We start from the raw sequence: 25,185 nt of genomic DNA on the forward strand, positions 1-25,185 counted from the left end.
TCCAATGGTGATTTCAGGTCTGAGCCAGGAGAAGGTTAAGATCAAGTTAGGGAAGGTATTTCATAATTAGAGGTGAGACGGGAATTATCTGTTCTTTGTGAATAATCTGTGCCCCTACTTCCCCCTCAACAATTAATGTAACAGTTTGGTTGTCATTGCCATGAGAATCAAGGCAAGGTGCCTCCCCCCTTCCCTGATTTGAGTCCCAAATGCCTTGCAAGAAAAATCTGACAGCCTGAATAGAAGAGAAGAGTCTTGTCGGGGGCGGGAGAAAGGCGAGAGAGGTAGGAAGTGTTTCTTTTCCATGACATTTGAGCTGTGAGTTGTCAGGAAAGGAGAGATCTGAGTGGGTTTTTATCAGTTACAGAGTGAAGCTCCGCTCAAAGCGCTAAGCTTATTTCTCAGAGCCCCCTTGGGGTTCTACAACTTTTAGGTGGTAGCTAAGTGTACTGAGGAATACAGGATTTGGGGATCTAAGTACTGGGTTCAGTTCTTGACCCTGCATCTTAATACCCAGGTGAAATAATTTGGGAACAAATTGTTGAAATGCTCACCGTCTCAATTTTCATATCTGTCAAGTGGGGAATAATCATAGCACTTCTTTGCCATGAAGTTTAGATGAGATGATACAGACAAACGTGCTTTATAAACTTTAAGTCACCATCCAAAGGTCAGGCACATAGCATTAAAGATGCCTCAACTCAGTCCTTACTAAAATGCCTCTGGTGCAATGCAGATGGGATTAACAGGCTAATTGCCTTTTTAAAATGTTAAATAGTAAATCCTCTCCCTTCCCCCAACCCAAACCAAATTTTTTATGTGACAAGGAAAAAGGGCGGGGGGGGGGGGGGGAGAGAAGGAGAAGAAGGAAAAACATTTTATTTTCCCAAAGAAGATACATTTGGAATGCAGCTTTAGGTTTTTCAACAGTACCAACATGAAGGTCAATTTAGCGCAAGAAGGTATCAGGGCTATGCGCTGAGTTTCCAAGGTTCCACTTACATTATAATCTATAGCGTTCAGTCTCCAAGTGTATCAGTGGCAGCAAATTAGTTACAAATTAACAGGCAGCAAACAGTGTTGGCCTTGATTAAGCTCTCAATGGATCATGCTAATTACTCTATTTTATTTTTACTTCTATTATTCTATGGTGTAACGGTTTTAGATGCAATGATTATATAAATGACTGCCTTTACTCCTTCCCTACCTGCTTGTTTTTGTTTCACATTGAAGAAAAGGAATCATTAAAAATGCATGAGCTGGTCCATTTATATTTAACTCCTCCACTCACTCATTCCCCCTTGATAATTCCACTTGTATTACTTTTGCTGTATTTGGGGTTTCATTTAACATCACCTTATGGAATCTGTTAATCATGGCTTATTTTAAATAGAGAGGAAACAGGGAATGAATTTTCAAGCGGCCAGAGAAGAAAATAATCTAAAAAGTCCTAACTTAAAATCCTACAGATGTTTAAGAAAGTAAGGCTTTGATTATCTTGACTTTGATTTCATAAACAATAGTTTTCTGAAAATACATCATTTCATTGTTGGTTTGCTTCTGATGGGATGGGATCACATTCAGAGACAACTGCTTTTTTGACAGGGACTAGGGAAAATCTTCAGTCCTTAAAGTGTGTATTCCATTCCAATTTGGTACAGTGGGTGTTTTAAAGGGAGAAGTACTGGACCGTGCGTCTAGAACAACTGCAGTTCCCTCTCATTCCCACATCAGCCCTAAGATGGGCCTTCCTTTGGACCTGTAACAATTACTCTACTCTCGAGATAGCACGTTGGGGTTGCAAATAAATTCCAGGATGGTTTTCATATAATTTGTATGCAAATAATTTTCCAATGCCCACATCTTAGAATTAGTAGTAACACATTTCTTGAAACACTGACAAATGCCTGGAGATTTCTTATCCTAACATAGAGATGAGCAGAAACCATCCAATGCCCTGTCCTGGGAGATGTACCAAAAGATAGAGACATCGATGTTGTGTGGATATATCCTCTTAAAAAGTAATTTGTGGAATAACAGGCAACTAGTATCAGAAGAAGCCTGATGAGTATTTGAACTCCCCTGGGAGAGAGAGGGATGCAGGGGACCCTCAGAGTCCTTTCCCTTCTTCCCTAGCTCCCAGAGAGATTTCTGCAGCAGGGAGGGAAAACTTTCCCTTGTTCTCTTGTCTCAGGAAGCAGCCCTTTTATGGCACCAACCTCGAAGCTGAGGCCCGAACCAGCCCGAGGAACATAGGGGCAGAGACTCCTGGGTGGAAAGAAACACATGGCTTCGTCACTACCCCTCTCTCTCTCCCGTTCAAGATCGGGCCTCCGAAACAGAGCTTGGGGATTATTGTCTAAGCTTCTCCAAGCCATCAGGGGAAATGCCAGTTGTGTGGGCTGTGACTTTGGGATGAGACCACAGAGCCTGCAGAGTCAAGCTGAACCGTCAAGTGCCAGCCCCGTGAACTCAGCACACAGGCTGCTCCAGCAGAATGTTCACACAGACGGTCCCTGAACAAGCTCGCTCCACAAACTGCAAATTCCGACTTCCCGAACAGATTCATCAAGTTGGAGATCTCTATATATACCCACCCTCACCCTCCGTAGGCAGCAGCAATTTCAGAGCTGTCTTCTCGGTGAATTGTTAACCAGCTCAGAGCCTGGCAGCGCACCCCGCCGGGAGTGGCAAGCTTTTGTTGGTTTGTTTTAGGAGAGCCTGAAGGAGCTCGGCGGAACTGGTCCGGTGCGTCTGCAGTGCAGGTGTGGACCTGGTCGGGTAAGAAGTGCAGCCAGGGAAAACACAGGGCAGGAGCCTGGGCAGACTCGGCTGTCCTTCTGGAATCCGGCTTCCTGCTGCCCTGCTCAGGCCACAGATACACTGGTCAGGTCCTGGGACAGACCACGAAGCCTGGAAATTTGGATTCTCAAGAAGAATGGTTAAAATTGCCAAAAAAGGCTGCGTCGACTTTATGGAAGAAGAAACAGTGCTTAATTATAGCTATTTGATCACATGTCAAAATGGCAAGCCATTCGATTCAGTTAAGTTCAACCAATAGTTGTTGGTTCCCTGCTATGCGCTTGGGTTTGTGTTAGGCATGGGGTAGAGGATGAAGGAATGGACTGACTATATCCCACAGGCTTCAGACTCTACTAAGCTAAAAAGCTACGTTCAATAAGAAATCTAAGGAATACCTATGAAAGAAACATATTTTTCCTAAATAAAACTTAAGATATTATAAATTCAGAGAGAAAATTATTCAGTAAGAAAATACTCTTTGAATGGCAGATTCCCACAATAACAACAAAAACAGTGATGATATGTATACTTAGTACAGATTTATTTTTGCCTTTCATCTAATGATTTCAAAGAGTTTAGCAACCACTGCTGAGTTAATGCTTAGTACTAAACCTGACTCTTCCATCTCCTTTTGGGGGAAAAAAAAATTGGCACTAACACTTCAACATCCCACAGAGAAGAAGTTCTGGAAACAAAGTATGCTCACCCCCACAGAAGCATCAAGCAGCAAATTAGAGACAGTTTAATTTATTCAAAAAAAGTGAGTTGGGACTCACAAGAATCGAACCGATGCCCACAAAATAAAAGTCCCCGAGTAAAGAAATGCTCGTTTATTTCTTGTAGGTGGGCAGGAAAAACTCTCAAATACACCTTCAGGTATTCCTGTTGGGTTTTCTCTCTCAGAGACCTAAGGTGCAGAGTACATTCTGGGAAGGCTCGCTGCATTTTCGAAGAGAGAATGGCTTCCTCCCGTTTTGAAAAACAGAAAGGAAGATAAAGATTTCATATCTACCACATCATATATAAGGACAACCTGGTTCAAATGATGATCTCCAAGCCCTTTGATGTGTCCCTTAAGAGCCATATTCAAATGAAGGGAAAGGTTATGAATGAAAGAATTCAATTGTTTGCAAAAATAAAGTGAGGCTCTGCCAAAGATGGAGATGATCTGGAACAGACGTGATCCCTAATTACACAGAAATCTGATACTTAATACACTTACCCGGCCGTCTTCATCTTCAAAGGACCTTACCAATATTAATGAATTCTTCACCTCCTTTCCTCTCATCGACTCCCACAATAGCTACTCTTTATTTTTTTAAAGAATTTTTATTTATTTATTTGACAGAAAGAGAGAGAGAGAGCCCAAGCAGGGTGAGTGGCAGGCAGAGGGAGAGGGAAAAGCAGGCCCCCCACCAAGCAAGGAGCCCAATGCAGGGCTAGAACCCAGGAGACTGGGATCATGACCTGAGCCAAAGGCAGTTGCTTAACCAACTGAACCACCCAGGCGCCTGAGTAGCTACTCTCTAAAGAAAAGTTGGTCTGACTTTTTTGAAGACTTGACTCTCATTATCATATCATTCTAGGATACAGCCTTTGAATGTTTTGTGATGTTTCCTCTGGCTTGTTTTGAATAGATACTGTATGTTCCACAACCCTGCAAAACTGTTCTTTAGGAATATACGCACACATACAGGTATATCAGAGCCTCTCAGTGGAGATATTCTTATAATAAAAGAATAAAGAGGTATTAACGCATAGAACAAAGAGCAGGGATGGCTTCATGAAAGCCTCTAAGACACATGAGCTGGGTCCTACCAGATAAGCAGGAATGTGTAAAGTGCACAAGAGGGAAAAGCATCTGAGGCAGAGGGGAGCTGCATAGACAAAGGCCCAGGACGTGAATGGTCACTGATGGTCCAGACATAAGGCACAATGCAGTGAGCTAGAGCCCAGGCTGGGGGTATGGGTCAAGTTCATCGGAATGAGGCTGAAAAAGTGGTTGGCTCATGGTTGCACAGCTAGAAAGTGGCACAACAATGATTTAAAGCAGGCTCCCTGGCTCTGAGCCCATGGTCAGTCTAATTTACCACCACTGCCCCTCCTTATACAAAGAATAAGATGGACATAAGGACCTTGCTGACTAATGGATGATACAGGCAAATAAATTTGCAATTGTAACACATGCAACAAACATCTCTGCTGAGTACCTTCCATGTGCCAGTAAGTATACTGGGCAAAGTGAATACAAATAATAAAATAATAATAATAATAATAATAATCTCCTGTCTTTTTTTTAAAGATTTCATTTATTTATTCATGAAAGACAGAGAGAGAGAGAGAGAGGCAGAGGGAGAAGCAGGCTCCCAAGGAGCAGGGAGCCCGACGCGGGACTCGATCCCAGGACCCTGGGATCATGACCTGAGCCGAAGGCAGACGCTTAACCATCTGAGCCACCCAGGCACCCAATAATCTCCTGTCTTTTAATGAAGCCCAAGGAGTCTGGTTAAGGAGAGACCATCAATTATAGTACATACAACTGCTAAAACAGGGCTCTGCCCAGAATGGCAGGAAGCATAGGGAAGACTAGCCAGAGACAGTCAGTTCTAGAAGGTGCCTCAGAGGACTTGAGTGGAGACCGAAAGGCTCACAATCCAGTGGTGGGTGCTATCCGTATTGCCCGGGATCATGATTACTGCTAGCATTTACTAAGCACTTACAGTGTGCCAGGCACTGTTCTAAACTTTTACCCTATATTAACTCATTTAATCCTCACAGCAGCCCCCCCCCATGCTATCAACAAAGACACAAGCATAAGAGGTGAAGAATTTTGCCTAAAATTACACAACACTTAAGTGGCAGAACCAGAATCTGAATCCAAGTTTCCTGGCACCAGAGCCCAAGCACTTAAGCACTATGATATACTCTCTCATTATAGAGAAAGAGATCCGTGAGTCTGCTGAAGACGGGGAAGGCTTCCAAACAGAGGTAACATGTGGAATCATTCCAAAAAGTTCTCTGGGAGTTCAACCATTAAGCAAGGGGATGAAGAGAATGTCAGGCCGAGGGTGTATGAGCCAAGGTATGCAGGATGAGAGACAAGCATTTTTAAGGAAGAGCAATTACTTTTGTTAGCTAGATGGTAAGGTGGGTGTTGGGGGATGGTGGGCGCCACTAAAGGAGTTGGCAGGGAGCACGTTTTAGTCTGTGTTTGTTGGTTTCCAAGAAAGAGGAGCCTACACAAAATAGGCCAAGTTAAAGGATCTGAAGGCATCCCGTGGGCATCCAAGGACAAGAAACTAATCACAGCCAGGACACCTGTGGAGGCTGTCCCCTCGTCCGTGGGTAGCCCTCCTCAGCCTCGGCTTCTCCTCTGTTCCCTGAGTCACAGAACAGCAGAGGTGACCTGGATTAGGGTAATGCCACTGGGACTGGAAAGCACGAGCCGAATGGGACAGATGTGACCTGAACCTGAAGGAAGAGTCACGGTGACTCCTGGGCTCCTAGGTTGAGTGCACTACAGAGACGGAAAATAAAGAAGGAGGAGCAGGTTTGGAGGGAATTATGGACTGAATTGTGTGCCCCCAAAATTCATATGTTGAAGCCTAAACTCCCAGGGTAGCTGTATTTGAAGCTGGGGACTTTAAGGAGGTAATCAGTTAAATGAGCTCAAGAGGGTGGGGTCCTAACCCAATAGGACCGTTGTCGTCCTGAGAAGAGAGATACCAGAAATCTGCATCTGCCTCTCTCCACACATGCACAGAGAAGAAGCCATGTGAGGACACAGAGAAAAGGCAGCTCTCCAGAAGCCAGGAAGAGAGGTCTCACCAGAACCCTGACAGCACCATGGTCTTGGACTTACAGCTTCCAGAACTGTGAGAAAACACATTTCTGTTGTTTAATCCACCCAGTTTGTGGTATTTTGTTATCGCAGCCCAAGATAACTGCTACAGAGGGAAAGATAATTAATCCACATTTGGATGAAGACAATAGATGGATTTAAAGGAATCGTGAGGGGCGCCTGGGTCACTCAGTCAGTTAAGCTTCCAACATCCAACTCTTGATCTCAGCTCAGGTCCTGATCTCAGGGTCGTGAGTTCAAGCCCAGCATTGGGCTCCACACTGGGCCTGGAGCCTACTTAAAAATAAGTAAGTAAGTAAGTAAGTAAGTAAATAAATAAATAAATAAAACAAATCGCGAGAATTGGCAGGGCTTTGTGCTTTAAGAGAAATGGAGGGTGAGAGAGAGCATGACAGAGGAGGAAGAAGAAGGGATGTTGTCCAAGTTTTAATCTTAGACAGAGGGTGAATTGTGGTGACGTTCACGAAGTCTGAGATTTGGGAGTTGCACCTGGGCTGAGAGTGAAAGCACAGTTAGGATTTCCTGGTTCTAAGCAAGGGGTGCTAAGCGTTAGGGCTAGAGGGGGGGCTATAATGGAAGTGGAACCTCATTGAAAATCAAGGTCAGGATTCACCGAGGGCCAGACTGGAGGGTGAGTCTGGATAGGGGCAAGGCAACCTTCTGGCCCCCACCCACAGGGCTCTCAGCAGGAATAAGCCCCAGAGAAGGACTGGGCCGACTCAATGGCCTTGCTGCCTTTTCTTCTCACTCTTGTCATAATTCCTAGAAAGAGAGGCTGTTCGGCCCAAGAATTGCAATCCAGGCTTCTAGTTAGCCTAGGGATTGGTTGTCCAAGGACCTGTCCTTGATCCAATCAGTCCGGACTGGTCATCATAGGATGGAATATTTGGCTTGGCAAATCTGTCCCTTCATCAGTGGTGTGAACAAGGCAGCATCCCTTACAAAGGTCTGGGCTGTGCAAGGCAGTGTAATCAAAACATCTAGAATGGAGGGTGAGGGTGGTAAGAAGATCATTGTGGTTTTAGGCTTGCTAGGCACATTTGTAAAATGTGCACATATGATTTTAGTTCCGTTTTTTCAACAAATGAACTCATACTTCACATTTTTTTTTTGCCAAAAATCTACTGATCACAGTATTTTGAAAGACGTCTTACTTTAACAGTAAACCAATGATAATGAATTCATGGTAATATACTTGAGTGGAAATAGTGTTTTTCTTCTGGGCACTGGAAATAGAACTGAAGGGCTGGGTCTGGTGGATTGTTAAGGAAGTGTAGGTGCTCAAGAGTGACCCTCATTAGCTATGTGATGTTAGGTGAGTTATTTAAGTCCTCTGGGTATCTACTCGTCTGGAAAACAGGAACAATTTTCACATGTATTCATGAGAACAACTCGAGAGTACTAAACACAAAAAACCAGACCCACAGCAAGCGTTTGCCAAATGCTAAGAAACAAATATGGCGCATATATATTTTTCCAGAGTTCTGTACTTTCTGAATCTTCTCCAACAAGACTTACTGCTTTTATAATCTGAAAAGAATGATAGACCACGGCTTTGCCTTTTTTTTTTTTTTTTAAGAGAATGAGCCATAAAGAGAGAAAAGACAGTAAAACAGACGCAATCACGGACTGAGGAGTCTGCTTTCATTTGGAATAATGACAACATGTGGCCCTTGGGGTATCCTAATCAAAGTACAGACTGTAGGAAGAGTAAACATGAAGAATTATGAGTTCTATACTGGTATCAACCATGCCCTGGCTCTGCAAACTCAGATCCCAAAATAGAGCGGTCACAAGGTTACCTGCTTTCCCACCCCTCTCCAAGGCTGTTCTCTTCCATCAGGTGCAAAGCCTGGATCTCCAGCATCAAATTAAAGAAATAGAACAAACCCCCCCATCCCAGGGCCTCTTCAAATATTCAGATAAACCCATGTGCCCCTATCACTTAAATTAAGCTTTTCTAAGAAAAAGTAAGTCAATTAGTTCAAAATGTGGGTTAGTGCTTCTGGGTATTTAAAAGGGGATTTTTTTTTTCTTTTTTAGTTCATTTAGAAACATAGCTACGGGGCAGGTATATACCCACTCCTCCGCACATCCTGTGAATTGCCACGATATATCTAGATACTAATTTCTGATATCTAGAGCTTCAAATCCAGTCCTTAAACTTTCTCAAAGTTGTGAAGATAGTTGAAATGTGAGCTTTAGATTTTATTTTGCTTTGCCCTTTTATTTTATATCCTTTACCTTCACCGTCATTACCCATATTCAGCCAAGGGTGCTTGACATTGCTGTAGAGCATTGAGAAGACAGGATTTTACCCTAATTGAACTTTTTCCTTCCTTCATTCAACAAATAATTACCTCTGTAAACTTTGTAAACAAAAGTAGTCTCTAAGACATGAAATGTTGTTCTAGGGCAAACTTTGTGACAGGTACTGCAAAACTCATTTGTCCAAGAGGTCTAGATGCAATAAACCAAACTTTACCAAACTACAAAGAAAATTAGGTATTTCTGAAGAAGATAATTTCCAGAAGCAATTTCTGGGTCATAGAACATGAACATTTTTATGGCTTTTGAGAAATTACTTAATTGCTTTCTTAAAAGGCCAGCTTACTTGATATTGACAATTTAAAAATATGAGAATAACATTTTCATACCAACATTTCGGTATAAAGTGGGTTTTTAGATTTTTGTTGTTTGTTTTGCTTTGGGTTTACTGAATAGGTTACTTTTTTGAATGGTAGCAAGTAGTTTCAGGAATATTTTATGTTCTAAGACTACTATAAGTAGCTCCTCCATTATTTAATACATATGTATTTGTGACATGATAGTAACACATATCTTTACTTCTTTTTCCACCTTAATTAGTATTGCAATGGCATAGAAATGCATTTTATTAATAAGAGGACTAACATCCACTTCAATCCCTCATATCCTTTAAAGCGATGTGACTAGAATAGAAACAAATACCACTGATTTATGTTTAACTTTGACAGTCTTTACATTTGAGTTTTTTATTAACCAAGTGGTTTCATTGTCAGATTATTGTAACAAAGAGCACACTTTTAAGCTCCACAAAAAATACAGTTTACTTATGGAAAACCACATTCCCCTCATACATTGCTTGTTTTGAAAACAGTCCAGGACCGGCAGGTGATTATTAGGTAGATCAAGAATTAGAGTTACCAGGTGGCAATTAGAAACTAAAAATTCTACTCCTGTCAATCACTCTGTTAGGTTCACTCTGACCTGTTTTTTGACAAAGCACCAAAGATAAAAATAGGTAGTACCCTCCTTGTCCCCAGGAGATTTATGCAAAACAGCCTAGGATTTCAATAGAAAACGCCTCATTCTAGTCTGGTTGGGTTTGTGGGCATTCCTTTGGCCTCTAACATTCTTGACTGTCAATTCTTCTAAGACACAGATGGGTCCCTATTTCTAATAGCCCAGGAAAATAGTGCTACTGTTCTAGGTACCAAGTGACAAAGATGACAGTTTCCTAGGGTATCTCTGCTCTGCTCGCAATCCAAGCTTAGGACTCAGCTTAGTACTATGTTGGCTTTGCAAAATTTGATTCCCAAATCAAATGACCCATAAAAGTGTTTTAATGGTAGGTAATTGCTCCCTTGAAGACTTTGTTTTCTTTCATTCTTTGGTTCCCAGAAAGCTGTATGTGGTCAAGTGGCTAAGGTGTGGGCTATGAAGCCAAACTTCCCTGCCTTACCAAGGTCTGGGAGATCTTGAGCCAGTGGCTTAATCTTTATGAGCCCTTCTGGCCTTGCTTTTCTTTTTTGTAATCAAGCCTGGAAAATAGAGCCTTAATAAATAAAGAGCTAACAGTTGAATGTTTACTAATGTTCCAGACACTGTATTAGTGCTTTACTCATATTAACTCATTTAATTCTTGAAATAATCCTATGAGGTAGGGGCTATTAACTATCATGCAGATAATAAAATAATGAGAGAACCAACACATTAAAAAAAGGCAACTAGATGGGGCACCTGGCTGGCACAGTGGGTAGAGGACGTGACCCTTGGTCTCGGGTTGTAAGTCTGAGCCCCGCATTACATGTAGAGATTACTTCAACAGATGAGATCTTAAAAAATAATTAAAAAATTAAAAAGGCAACAGGTAAGGCCAAACTAGGATTCAAACCCATACAGTCCTGTTTCAAAGATGAAGTTTTAACCAATCTGCTACACATCCTTTTGTTGAGGTTAGCTCTCTCCCCACACACAAATATTTGTGTGTTTACTGAGTGTCTCTTATGTGCCAACCACTCTGCTAAAATATGCTAAGGAATTGTGTTGAAAATGTACCAGAGATGCAATAATAAATAAGACATAGGTTTTACTCTTCTGGAGTTATTTTTCTTTGCTTCCACTTTATAGAGTTAGAGTACATGGGTTCTGTTTTTCATCTGAGTTCAAAACATATTACTCAAGATGAACTTCAAGGGAATTCAACAGAATTTAACAGTGAAACTTTGAAACAAAGATATCAGAATAGCTTTAAATTTGAAATACGATTTAACCTCCATTGTACTTTATGAATCTTTTAGTAGTGAAATCAAGAAAGCATGACTTGAATGTGATGAACCAAATGCTTTTTCTGGTCTCTGCCCCCAAAAGCCCACAAAATTTCTTGAATTTATCCATTTAAATCCTCCCCAAACCATCTCTTTTAATACACTGACACGTCCATTCCTCCGTTCCTCAATCTACTTCTGCCATAACTTCCTAGAGTATGTTCTACCAGAGAGGAAATTATGGTAGGGAAATAGTAAACCAAAGCAGTCTTTACATTTATTTTAAGTTGCAAACAATAATGTTGCCTTGCAGTTGCTTTTTGTCCTGATTTTTTAATGTAGAAATTCAGATCCATGGCATTTTAAGATTTTTTACGAAGAAGTTTCTTGCTAAATATAGATCTAACTAAACACAGATCTGTTCATTCATTCATTTAATGTAAATGACTGGAGTGCTCACCATGACCCAGGCTCCAACCTAAACTACAAAGGTATATTGGCGTAGCAGAGAAAACAGGCAGATAGAAAGCAACTACACCAATGATCTAACAGATGATGCTCAGTAGATTGGAAGCAAAGAGGAAAAAGAGCTGAATGCATATGTGTCTATATGGTATAACCTCTCATAATGTGTGAACATGGAATGGGAGTAGACGGGTTATAAAATGAAGGGGAAACATCTGGAGTTTTTCCTTCCAAAATAACCATGTCACTACTTTCAGGTAGTCTAAGAAATGGAGCAGCACAAATATATCGATGATACTTTTTAGTGATTATGAAAGAGCTAAAAAATGTGGAGCATCTTGTTGAAGATATAAACATCTCAGCACAGTTTTTATAGTAATGAGTTGTGACAGTGAAATAATTGTAATAAATGTTTCATACAGGACTGGAATCAGTTTAAGTGAAGAAGCTATGCATTCTGCACAAGAAATAAAGGAATCATCCTTACAAAGGAGCCATTAGTTGTAAGTGGTGGGGGAGTTCAGTGGACTTTATGATAGGGCAGAGTCAAAGTGGATGAATCCCACTTTATCAGCTGGGCTGATAGTAGACAACCACTACTGCTTCCTTACCAAAATAATAAGAAGAAAGCCTTTTTGATGCTTTCATTTGGTAGTGAGTGTATGGTACCACAAGATGTTTTTAAGGAATCATTTACTAAACCTGGACTTGAACTCCTTTATGAACTCAACTGTAATTTTGTGTCTCCGGGTTTTAAAAATTAAGCAACTTATTTATTTATTTATTTATCTTTGGTGGTGGCGGGAAGGGTTTTTCTGGGTGTTCTTCCTGATAGATACTGTAGGTTCTAACCTGAAGAGGTCTTTTCCAATATTTGATGAAGAATCATTAATGGGCAAAGAATTTTGGTAGCTGTTCAGGAGCTGGTGCCACGAAGCAGATTCATAGTTGCCAGAATATCAGGCCAAGGCATACTTTCCAAGGTGCGTTTTTCTATCTAATGTCTGCGAGGGTCCTGCCTATTGTTTGCAAACTGTCCAGGCAGCATCTGAAGCTATTGTTTGGCTACATCCGTTAAAAACTTATTTGCACTTGGGGTTTTTTGGTTCTGCTATTGCCCATCACCCCCCTCTCCCCTTTGGCTTTTGCCGGTAGAGATCTGCCCTGGGGGGAATTTTGTCCTGGGAGCACAAAACTATTTTCTTTTCTGGAAATAAGTTGACGTCAACTGGGAGCTGTTTTTGGTTGCTTTGTTTCTCGGAGCGTCCAACCCAGCACACCGCCTCCGGCAAATTGCAAGCAATTCAAAGCAGCTCGCTCAGCCGGGAGGGGAGCCGGGGGGGGGGGCTGGAGAGGGGGAGGTCGCCTGCATAAGTGGGGAGACCTGGGGAGTCGCTCCGCTCCGGGGCTGGAGAGTGGGCCGGTGTCCCCAGGCCGCTCCCGGAGCGCAGCCCCTCGGTGCATTGCGCTGGCCGTGAGGGCCGCCGGAGAGCAGCCCCTGATAGGTAACTTGCTGGGCGCCCACCTGAGTGTTCAACACTGATGCAATTCCCTTCCCGAGTGTTCGGGCGCCCGGAAAACTTGGGAGCATCCCGGGACAAAGGGCCAGCCCTCCGGAAGTAGCCCTGTGCGACTGGTGTGTGCGCGGGTTTGCGTATGCAGCTAACTTAGTTGCCTATTGCCCTGAGCTCCGGGAAACAAGCAAACAAACGCCTTCCTACATATTTTCGGGGACCCAGTGTATTTCGGACAAAGCGGGCAGCACCTCGGGGATGTTTTCGGAGGAGTGCAACCACCGAATTCCTCACTTCCCCGGAGGGTTCTCTGCTGACAGCAGGGCGGATGACAGCGTGTGTCGTGTGTGTGTGTGTGTGTGTGTGTGTGTGTGTGTGTGTGTGTGTGTGCCCGAGGACAGCAGGGCTGATGAGAGCGTGTGTCTTGTGTGTGTGTGTGTGCCCGAGGAGCGGGAGGGGGCCCGGGAGGCACCGACTTGCTCCAACTTGTTCACACCTGGCGCAGTTTCCCCAACGCTCTGCCGGGTCCAGGGCCGCGAAAACAAGCGTAGGGCGAGCACTGATGGCTGAAGACACCGTCAACTCCCACTTAGACGCCCACACGGCCCAGAAACCTAGTTTACCCCCCTCTTATATTTTATGACGGATGGGTTTCTATTGATGCGTAAAGTTATAAACTGCCCTGAAAGCAAGACGGGGGATCCGGGAAGGGGGCGGGGAGACGGACAACTGACAAGACTTATACAGCTGAAGTGCCTAGAGTTAGGACTCGGGGGCAAATCCGAGGACACCCCGGAGGAGCTAGCGAGGCTGTTTCCTTGCAGGGTCGGCACGCCCCGGGGGTCGCGCTGCTGGGACTTGGCTCCGTTCGTTCCCCAGCCCCTGGGATTCGGAGCCGGCGGGAGCGCCAGGGGACACTCGGACTGCCTGAGGAGAAGACTGGGATGCAGTGCGAGCTCCGGAGGTGGCCGGGGCTGTGCCGCCAAAGAAAACAGCCGAGGTCCCGGGCGTCTCTGGGGGCGCTGCCCCTGGGTCGGGAGAGCGCGGGAGGCGGCGACGCGAGGACGCGCCCAGACTCTGGGCGCGCCGGGGGCGGGCGTTCGGCTGGAAGTGGGACAGTGTCTCCTATGGGAAAGCGGGACCCGGCGAGCTCTTTGGCCGCCTTTCCAGTTTCGGAGGTATCCGCCCCCGTGCGCCGGAGGCAGCGCAGCCCCGAGGGCGAAAGAATGGCGGTTGGCAAACTTGGAACGAGCGCGCGCCCGGGATCCGAATTGCCGGAATTGTGGCGGTGGCGGGGGCGGCCGAGACCCAAGTTCACTTTTTCCGCCCGCCCGCCCGCCGACGGGCCTTAGGGACGGGCATTGCTCGAGCTCCAACCAGGTGGAGCGCCTCGCCAGAGGGAGTTATGTCAGGGTGCTCCGAGGCAGGGAGGGCGGCGGCCAGTGCCGGTGGGGAGGGGTCCCTGGGGTCCCGAGCGCCTCTCCCCGTGTCTCCCCTCCCACCCGCCCCTCCCAGTCTTTCTTTCTAGCTCCTTCCCCAGGCTGGCGGGACCGGCGCGGACTTGCCCTAGACCTACGGGGAGCGCCCCAGGTCTTTAATGACAGCTTAAAAGAGGCTGTTGGAAAAGTCGAAAGGGATGAGGCTGACGTGGGGCGTGTTTCGCTCCTTTGCAAGAGTCGGAAAGGGAGCTGGGAGCCGTGCGGCTGGCCCCAGGCCCCCGCGCCTCGCCGCCAGCAAGTAGGTGGGGGAGCCGCCGCCGCCAGCCCCATCCCGCTCCCAAGCCTCGCCCGCTGCGCCCTGGCCGCGGGCGCAGAGAGGGTGCGGGGCCTCGCCGTGCCTCCTCCACCCTGCTCATTAACCTGCCTGCTCCGCTTCGGGCGGCGCCAGACACGGGCTTCTCCGAGCAGCACCCGCGGCCCGCCCGGCGCTGCCGCCTCCCCGAACCCCCGGCTCTGGGGGGCAATGAGGGGGCGGTGGAAGGGGCACCGCTCCTCGGGCATTACTTAGAGAAGCGAGACCGCCCCGCCCTCCCGCCGGCCCTCCCTCTCTCCCGCCCGGGCCCGCGCGCCACTCCGCCAGAGGGTAAGTTGGGAGTGTTTCACCCCCACCGACAGCTTTCCCTCCCCTTTCTCCCCCTCCCCCTTTCAAAGTTTTCTTAGGACTAGGGAGAGGGGTTGGGGAGGAAGAGGGTCCAGCCAGTCCCAGTCCTTACCCTCTCCCTGTCTAACTTACCCCCGCCTCCCTTCCCCTCCATCCCCTGCGCGCCGCTGCCCCTCCGGAGCCGCGCTCCGAACTGACAATTGGAGCGCGGCTCCTTTAAGAGCCCGGCTTTGCCTCCCGGTAGCTGAAGGTCATTAAACACAAAAGCTCTCAGCGCTGCGGTCCAATATAGCGCATGCGCCCTGCCCGAGGACTGGCAGAGAGACGGCAATATGGCGAGAATGCCTGGCAGCGGGGACTGTAACACCAGCGCGGGCGGCAGCGCCAGCGCCGCCGCCGCCGCCGCCGAGAACAATGGGGAGCGGGGCGAGGGCGAGCGCGGTGCGGGGGGCCGCGGCCGCCGCCACGGCCGCCCGCACTACTGCAGCGCGGGCGAGGAGGAGGAGGAAGAGGAGGAGGACGACGAGATCCAGGAGGTGCAGATAACGGGGGACGAGGAGGAGGAGGACGGAGGTGGGGGGCTGGAGGAGGACGAGGAGGAGGAAGAGGAGGAGGAAGAGATGGGGCTGGACTGGGATGAGCCCCTGGAGCCCGAGGACTCGGCCGGGGAGGAGCTGGAACCCGAGCCGGTCCATATGATCAATATGGACCAGAGCGCCGCGCTGGAGCCCGAGGCGCCGCCGCGACTGCTGGCGCCCCGGGCCCGCGGCGGGCCGCCCGGGGACAGCGCCGAGCTGGACCCCGACGTGCTGCAGCGCCCCGAGCGGGCCCGGCTGAGCGAGAACACCCGGCTGGCCACCCGCTACGCCGTGCGCATCTTCCGGGAGTACCTGAGCGAGAAGGCGCAGAGCCCGGACTTTGAGACCATGGACAAGGGGGCGCTGTGCCGCGTGCTGCGCTCTTTCTACGCCGAGGCCCGTTCCAAGAGCGGCCAGCTCTACAGCAAGTCGTCGCTCATCAGCATCCGCAGCTCCCTCAACCGCTACCTCAACGAGCCCCCGTACTGCCGCACGCTCGACCTCACCAAGGACCCCGAGCTGCGCAGCGCCAACCTGACACTGGCCGCGGTCATCCGCAAGCTCGAGGAGCAGGGCGCCGGGCCCGTGGTGCAGAAGCAAGCCATCACGCGTGCCGACCTGCGCAAGCTCTACACCTCCAGCGTCTTCAGCACCAACACGCCCTTCGGGCTGCTCAACAAGGTCTGGTTCGAGACGTGCATGTACTTCTGCACGCGCGGCCGCGAGAACCAGCGCGAGCTGGAGGAGGACTCCTTTGGGCTGGCTATGGACGAGGACGGCCGCAAGTTCGTCTACTTTAAGTCCCTCGGGCCCTACCACAAGTCGCGCTCGTCGTCGTGGAGCAAGAAGCGTGCCGAGAGTAGCGACGAGGAGAACTTGCCCCGCATGTACGAGACGGGCACCGAGTTCTGCCCCTACGCCAGCTTCGTGAAGTACCTGTCGAAGCGCAACCCCCTCTGCAAGGCGTTCTTCCAGCGGCCCCGGGACCACTGCAGCGAGGGCGATGTGACCTGGTACGAGAACAAAGCCATCGGCAAGAACTTGCTGGGCACCAGGATGCAGATGCTCTCGAAGGCGGCCAAGCTCTCCAAGACCTACACCAACCACTGCATCGGCGCCGTCTCCATCGCCACGCTCAACAGCATCGCGGGCATCGGCACCAAACTGGGCTCGCCCGCCCCGCAGGGCTGCTACGCGGAGGCTCTGAACGGGGCTGCTCGCCACCACTCCCACCATCCCCCCACCCATCCCTCCCACCACCACCGCCCCCAGCCGCCCTCGCTGGGGAACACCTATATCCTCCCCAAAGACAGCCAGGTCGGGCCCGACGTGAAATCCGAGGCTGCGCCCAAGCGCGCTCTGTACGAGTCCGTGTTCGGGTCGGGGGATATCTGCGGCCCCTCTTCCCCCAAAAGACTTTGTATCCGCCCCTCGGAGCCTGTGGATGCGGTGGTGGTGGTTTCCGTGAAACACGACCCCCTGCCTCTTCTTCCAGAAGCCAATGGGCACAGAAGCACCAATTCTCCCACAGTAGTTTCACCTGCCATTGTTTCCCCCACCCAGGTAACCAAACCAAACTCTATGCATGAAATGTTTCTGGTACCGTTTCGGGACTAACTCGTGCTAATGCAGGCCTGGGGTGGGGGCGGGGAGGAGTTTTAAAAAGTACTAAATAGACTGAACCAGATTGGATCTCACCCTTGGAAGCCTAACTCTTGGTGCTTTTCAGGAAAGTTTACATCTCACCTTAAAAGATGGGAGAAGGCACGCTCCCTAAATCCCTGCTGCGCAGTAAGGTTAAAACTTCAAAGTTCGCAGAACAAAAGGTCCGTGGGAGGCAGCCCGGCTCTCCATTGAATGCATGACTTTTCTAAGGCAGGGTGCCGGAAGTGCATATAAAGGAAGCAGTTACTTAAAATATATTTGAATAAAGTAACCATTAAAATGCTCTCTTGCATATTCGCCATAACTTAAGAAGATTTAAAAAAAAATGATTTGATACTAAAAAAGAAAACATGCCAAGCCCACTTCCTGTATGTGGGTGGGGAGTGGAGAGATTGGCAGTCCAGTGCCAGTTTATGCTGTAACAGGTAGCTGGACGTAAAGTGATGTTTGGGGTGTAGTTTCCATAAACTGAAGTCACTTGTTAATAGTTGGAAAGGGGTATCCGCACTACCAGCCATGCTCTGTGCCCTGTGGTGCCCAGCACCGTGTGGACCAAACCTTGCTGCCTTTCACTAGCCCCATGGGTCTCACCATCTAGGGGGCAGATAAGACTCGAGAATATAGATATTTCATTAAGACCAAACAGCACAGTAGTGTGGCAAGAATACCCACAGTTAAGAGTTGTAAATGTAGCCCAGAAGCTGAGCCACCTTGGGCAAATCAGTTTACCTCTCTGGGCTTCAGAGTCCTCATCAAGGATTAGGGAACTGTTTTAAAATTATTTAATTCTAAGCACTACCAAATTTTAGGTTGAGATGGAGGGCTTAAGCCCTGGATGCTTCTTGTCTTATTATTTAGAGGAATATATTCGTATTATTTAAAATTGTGTTCATCTTTTGGAGACTCTTCTCTAGGAGCCAGCAATCAGAAGGTCTCTGGGGACTGTGCTCTGTTCTGCAGGCAGGCATAGCCACTGGAGGTTTTACAGCTTTGACCTCCCTGCCATCAAGCAGAAGTAGGAATTTCGACTGTAAGTCTGGAGGTGGTAGTGCAGGCCCTTCAAGGAACAGATGTCAGGTACCTCTGTGCTTTTTCCAAAGTGGAAATTCCAGTTCTAGACAAACTGACCCTTTCAAAAGTTTACCAGCAAATCAGCAAGCCTCAAGGCCAGCAGAGAAAGGGGCTGTGAATGATAATATAAACACCAAAGTTCTCTAAAATACACAAGACCTGCAGGCTATGTGTCTTTCTCTACTTCCAGTGTGCGTGGTACATTTCCGACAGACTAAGGGGGTGGTTTTATGGAGCTGTGAGGGCAGAGAGGAGACTTCTTTGGAGAATTTGGGTCTGCTTTTTCTTTGAAAGCAAAAATAAATGTTCAAATTCTTCTGATCAAGTAAGACCCTTGAAACATCCTGGTGTAGAGTAGCACCTGATTAAGAGTTAAATGCCTGAGAAAGTTTATTAAAGTCTAGATCTGCATGGAATAATAATGAAACAGTTTGTCTACTGGCAGCTGTCTGCTGGTTTCTTGACATCAGTGTCCTATAGAATCATGACTTAAGATTCACAAAAGATGGAGGAGGGAGTTGCTGAGTGGGTTTTGTTTTGGTCTAAGAAATGCAGTTGCTCTGTCACAGTCTTGTTTTCACTGAGTAAGATAAATCAGTTCTCTAAACCTGACTGCTGATTCTTTTCTTTTTCTGAGTTATAGTCAGATAAATATAGATTAAAGTTACATATAGATTTGAGTGTCCATATGTTGGCTAGATTGTTATTATGCAAACATTATTTTTGCATAAGTTCCTTGTAGTTAAAACACTACAAAAAGTTGTTCTTTTTGCACATATGTAGGTCAGCCTTTCATTTATGTTAAAGTAAGTTTTTTTTAATCAGCATTAAGAAGTTTTAAGGAAACTCCTTAGTAACGCCTGTAGAGCTCGCTTTCTGAAGTCTGCGCATTCTAAGAATGAAACAAATGTTTAGTTTATGTAGAAAGCCGATACTAAACTTTTTCCTTTTGTATTTATTAAAATCACTGTACCATTTGAGGTCCAGGGCATTTCCTAGGGATTGTTGACTGGCTGGGGTTACTGGCCCAAGGCACTCCTTCAGGAGCTCAACTCCTCTTGCCGGTCATTAATCTTCAGGAAATGCTGTGTGTACCTTGAGCTTCAGTCATTATTACTTAGTTATAAACATAGGCTGTCTAACCTTAATATCAGCTAGGCTCATCAAGTGGTAGTGCACGGAATTCCACTGTTGACCATATTATTCTAGGCTTCATGGTAACACTCACACCCTGATGCTCTGATCTCTTCTAACATTGCAAAGTTTCTCAAAAAAATGAAGAGCCTATTACTCTAATTTTTACTTTTTGAGAGTGTTACTAAGTGTGTCATTTGTGGGACTGGTTGAAAAATGAATGCATTCAAGGATTAATGATTATGGAATTTGTGATTTTGACTCATGTGAAGTTCCTGGCTTTTGTTGATTTTGGGGGGGCGTGGAGGAGTTATGGTGATGGTTGTGATGGTTGCTTTAAGAAGTTCACTAATTCTCTGGAGTGGCTGTTAAAAGCAAAGGGCAATTCTTGTCTCCCCTCCTCCTTCATAGCTGTTGTGACCTAAGATGATCCATTACTGGTGCAGCTTCTTAGCAATCTTGGAGATGACATGGTACATTTAAAAAGGTTTAGCACAGCCCATCCTACATTTTCAGAGCTGTTCTCCTTGCATGAAAATACAGCATTTTTCCTGCCTCAGAGAACAATACTTCAGCTTCGATATCCATCTACAGAGATTTCTAACTTTAGTCTTTATCATCTACACAAAAAGAATATAATAAGAGTTTAGATTCTCTAAATATCATAGCTTTGTTGCTAAAGCTTTTATAAACCGTGCCTCTCTCCAGCACCAAACAAAAATGTGAAAATCAGCTCCCTAAAATAGACTTAGACACATCCGTAAGCTTGTGCCAAAGGTGTCTTCAGTTGTTCTTATTTGACTTCAACCCAGATTATTTCCAGAAATACTTCTAAGGAATTCTGCAGGTAGGAAATAAGTAGTGGGGAGATTCTGGAGTTGGTGGAGCACATCGTCCGTGTCTGTTTCTTTGGCTTCGCTTGAAGCCAGAGTCGGGCCTTACAGTTTCCCAGCTGAAAATTGGAGCAGCCTCTCTGGGGCACAAGCAGTCATCAGTGGCCTTGCCTTTGAGAAGTCAAATGTTGATAGCACTAGGAAAACAGTCTTCCTTCAGGTGCTTAGTGTGGGAAGGGAGAAGCAATATTCAGTCTGCCTGCTTAATAGAAATGAACAAACATGCATTTTATGTATTACTGAAATAATCGCAAAGTCTTGTTTTTAATTTGGGAGGGCTGTTCTCTTTCTTACGGAGGGAGTCAAACTTCTGTAAACATGAAGGGTGTAGTGGGTTTAACAGCCAAAGCAATTGTAACAAGACTTTCTTGTAATGGTTATCTGGAGCTATTAGGATTAGCTGCCCTGTTTAAAACAGGTATTTTTCTGATTTTTAATGTTAGTTTATGGCTACCTTCCTTTTTCTGCTGCAGGAATATTGGCTCTCCCATTCAGATTGGTGAAGAAACTAAATGTCAGTAACATAGCTATGTAACTTTTTCCATTCATGCAGGAAACAGTTATTGAGCATCTACTGTTGTGGCTTTTGTACCAGGAATCTTTATAAATTAATCCATTTTTCACTTGGCAAGTAGTTGCATTGGCAGGATTTTGGCCTCATTAACTATTAAAACCAGATCAAAATAAAGTTAAAAGGTGAAACACTTAATGTGTAGCAGCAGTCATTTTGGGAAAGAAATCTGTATTTTTAACTCTTACATGTTATTATTGCAGTCATGATACAAGTGAATTATTTTAAATTGCTGTGAACCTGCATGTATGCCAGCTCACCATTAAATCTGATCCAGGAAACAGGGAAAGAAGTATTTGCCGCCAAACGAGAAAGTGGCTCGCGTTCATTTAAAACTCAAATCTTTGTGTCACCCTGATTTTAAAGTCTGGCTCCCCGAAATAGATGTTACCTAAAAGGCCATCCTCTTGTCACTACACATGAGAGCCCCTTCTGCAGGCAGGACTGCTCCCTGCATGTAGAACTGCTGAAGCGGGTTCTGCCTTGGCCTAGGCCAGTCAAAACCCCACTTCAGTTATTTAATAAAAAGTTCAGTTTCAAGTTAACCTTTTGGTGTCCTAGCTGCCATTTGAAAAGCAAAATTGATGTAGGAGTTGCGGTACGGTTGCCCGTGTTGAAAATCTTGGGGAAAAACATGCAAGGTGGGTCTGTCATTTGCTAGAACTTTATTTCTGGGACCTATGTTTACTTCTCTTGATTGATCCTTCACTGCATCATACCAGTTAGGATGCCTTTTTAAAGACTTCTCTGGACAATTTAGAAAGAGGAGAAGGGAGGGGAAATTAGTTGGTCCAAAAAGGGCCATCTCTTGACCTTGATGAACCAAAATGAAAGAAAAACGTAGCTTTCAGATTTGAAACTTTGCCATGGGCAGACTTTTTTATTGAACACTGGTGGTGTAAAGACACCGAATTCAAGTCAACCATTGTTGATCCAGCCTCTGTCTACCTGCGAAGCGCTGTCTAAAGGAGCAGGATTTGGCCCTTGCCCTCAGTCCTCAGTGGGGGTTTGTAGAGGATGGGCAAGTTAGTGCGCTTCAAGCTGGAGGGATTGTCTGCTTGATACTTGCACAACACAGTGGAAACAGATGAACTTTTAAAGTTTTAGGTTCTGTGAGATTTTCGGCCCGTTGGGTTTTCAGATTTGTAAAAGTTTCCCCTTGCTATTCTTCAAGAGAGGATGGGCTCTGAATGGTGTCAAGTCTTTTATAACAAGAATTGAGCTTCTAGATAGTCTAGAAATAAATGAGTGTTTAAGCCAGTTGAGATACCTCACCATAGCAAGGGCTGTATTTTCTAATGCCCATGGCTTTAAACTACAGTATATCCTCTCTACCACAGGAGACCAAACCTAATAAGACGTGTTTTAGGTTTTCAGGAATTCTCCCTGTTCTTCTGTTCAACTTTCTTTACAGTCAGACTTCCTTTCAGCTTATACTTTAACAACCTGACAGAGCCTGTTCTTTCTCCCCAAAAAAGATACATTTATATATGACTGCCAACTTTTATTAGTCACTTCTTTTTTATTCATATCCTATCCTAAACTTGGTCCATGTGCGGGATTTTTCAAAAACAACAAAGCAGGTGATCTCTTACAGGACTGTAAACAGTCCAGAGCATCTGAACTTTGATCAGAGGTTTTATCCCAGCACTTTGCTCTGAGACTGCTTTGGGAACCCCAGTGGGAACTTCCTTCTGGAAACCCACTGCATTCTGAGATCTGTGATTCCTGTTGAGTGACTGCAATCAGTTGAGCCCCTGTTGGCTCTCCAGGCAGTGAGATTGGTTGTGTTTAATATGCTGGGTGCATGGAAGTCATAAAGCGAGTCCATGTATATAACCCTGGAAAACTTGGGGCAACCTTGAAGGGAGAGGATTGGGAGCCTGCCAGAGCAGCTCAGGTATTCCCACATCACCAGGCTATTCTGTGCCTCTGGCCCCTCCACCCCAGCACCCCTCCCCTCCCAGGTAGGCATTTGAAAATCACCTTTATCATGCAGACCTTTCCTGGGAGGATCTAGCCTTATTTACACCTTGAACAACTGCTTTCCCCTGATCACCTGGCAGTGAACCCTGGAAGATGGGCGTTTCGATCCTGTCTGGGAGGAAGGAGGTAAAAATGTGCTACCCGAAAGGGTTGACAGATTTAAGAGAGCATTAGGTTGGGGGCTTCCAGGAAAAAAAGAGAGGAATTCAGAAAGGAATGCTGAAGGATGGCTGGCAGAGATAAATGGCTCTTCCTTTGTGAGTAATATGGTCACCAAATTAGAATGTCAGGACTAGTGTGGAAGCTTTTAATCATCATTTTCTAGTTTTACTCCATGTCTCCGGTGCAGGTTAACCCAGTTCAGTCAGGTGTCACCAGTCGGCCCCTACCCTTCCTCTCAACTCAAGAAAAAGGGAACTATTATTTGTAGCACCTGTCCTATGCGGATGCTTTCCACCACATGCCAGGGACCAAGCTAGTAGAGACACTATATATGTACATACATATTTATTTGGTATTTGTAATTTCTCCACCTTCCCCCATTTAGACAGCATGATCATGGATAGTACATTCATACAGATACAGATGCACACACATGTGTATATCAACTTGATACATGAGAAAATCCTCCCATCTTGTTACCGTGGTCTGAGAAGTAAGTGTTTAAGGGAAGTTTCTTGAGCTTGTGGATTAGTTATGAGACTTGCACTTGCTATGTTTTTTTTGCCAGGTAGTTCGAAGGAGAGTAACTTAAAATTAGAGCTCTTTCAGCATTCCCAGCTTCCTAGCTGTTCTAGGTGAGCCATTGGACCCGGTCCAGGCAGGAGTGAACAAGGGGCGTGCTCTGGCCACAGAGTTCTCATCCTAATGGGCTGCAGTCTGCGGAGACAAACGAGACTCCCTCCTTGCAGAGTTTTTATGTCAGCTGTCACAACCTCTGACTGATTCTGTAGTTATGAAGCGGAGTGTAATCATTAATAATGACCAAGACATACCAGGGTTTTGTTTTGTTTTGTGTTGTGTTGTTTTGTTTTGTTTACCGTGGCCTACCGACCGGCAACCTCTGCATCACTTGGGGACTTGTCAGAAATGCAGGATCTCTCCACACCGTGCCCCTCAGTCAGCTCCTGCATTTTCACATGATTCCCAGGCAATTGATGTGTGCAGACCATCTTGATGAGCGTCGATCCGTGTGGTCTCTCCTTTAGTCCTCATCCAGCCCCTCAAGGAGTTGTGGTTATCATTTCCGTTTATGAAGGAGGAGACTAAGGTTTAACTAACCTTACTTGACTAACTTGCTTAAGGTCTAATAACTGATCAGAAACTATGCCTGGATTTTGGATTGAGGCCTGTTTGATTCCAGAGTGTCTGCTTTTAAATCCATAGTCCGTTGATTCCAAAATTCTTACCAACTGTTCAAATAGAAAAATCCAATAAAGAGAAGGTGTTATAACACTGGATTCATATTATACCTGAGGTGCTTTCCTGGAGCAGCCTAAGAGAGAACTTATTACCAACAAGCAAAAATAAGTGGATAAATAAAATAGCAGAGAACACAAAAGAGTATTTGCAGCGAGTCTGTGCTTCTGCGTTGCTGTGTGTGGTCCCCTAGTCCGCGGTGGATCTGGGGACTACGGCAACCTCTTGAGAGGCCCTGTCACATAGCAGTTAAGAACAGATCTACCACATCCAGACCCCCTGGACCATGTCAGTTGGTTCAGTTTCGTCCTCGGTCAGTGGGGAGGGGAAGGTGGTCACACCCTCCCCGGCAGGGTCACCCGTGTGACGTCAATTACTGTTTGAGAAGCGCTGAAAGCCTGAGCACTCTGGGAACATTTTCTGTCCCTTCATTATCTTAGCACAGAATGTCTTAACATTTGAAAAACTGCCGGCCTTGCTGTTACAGTCCCAGTCTCCGTCTGCAGTTTTCTCCTGTAAATAGCTTGTCTGGGTGGTGTGCAGGGCCTCTGTTGTTTCTTCTTCAGGGGCCTGCCTAGACTCGGGCCAGTAGCAAT

General features: G+C 46.1%; 1 protein-coding gene across 1 annotated transcript in view; it reads left to right on the forward strand.

Annotated features, from left to right (window-relative positions):
- The first annotated feature begins 15,603 nt into the window (after nucleotides 1–15,603).
- KCTD1 (potassium channel tetramerization domain containing 1) overlaps nucleotides 15,604–25,185 on the forward strand; it is an 88,858-nt gene continuing 79,276 nt past the window's right edge. The window contains exon 1 of the mRNA XM_028098400.2: nucleotides 15,604–17,413. Within this exon, the coding sequence (XP_027954201.1) occupies nucleotides 15,605–17,413 (1,809 nt within the window). The 5' untranslated portion in view covers nucleotide 15,604. The remainder of the gene's footprint in view (nucleotides 17,414–25,185) is intronic.

This window comes from Eumetopias jubatus, unplaced genomic scaffold, assembly GCF_037043125.1.
Source record: "Eumetopias jubatus isolate StellerSeaLion01/CBP00866 unplaced genomic scaffold, mEumJub1_p1.0 scaffold_16, whole genome shotgun sequence".
Classification (NCBI taxonomy): domain Eukaryota; kingdom Metazoa; phylum Chordata; class Mammalia; order Carnivora; family Otariidae; genus Eumetopias; species Eumetopias jubatus.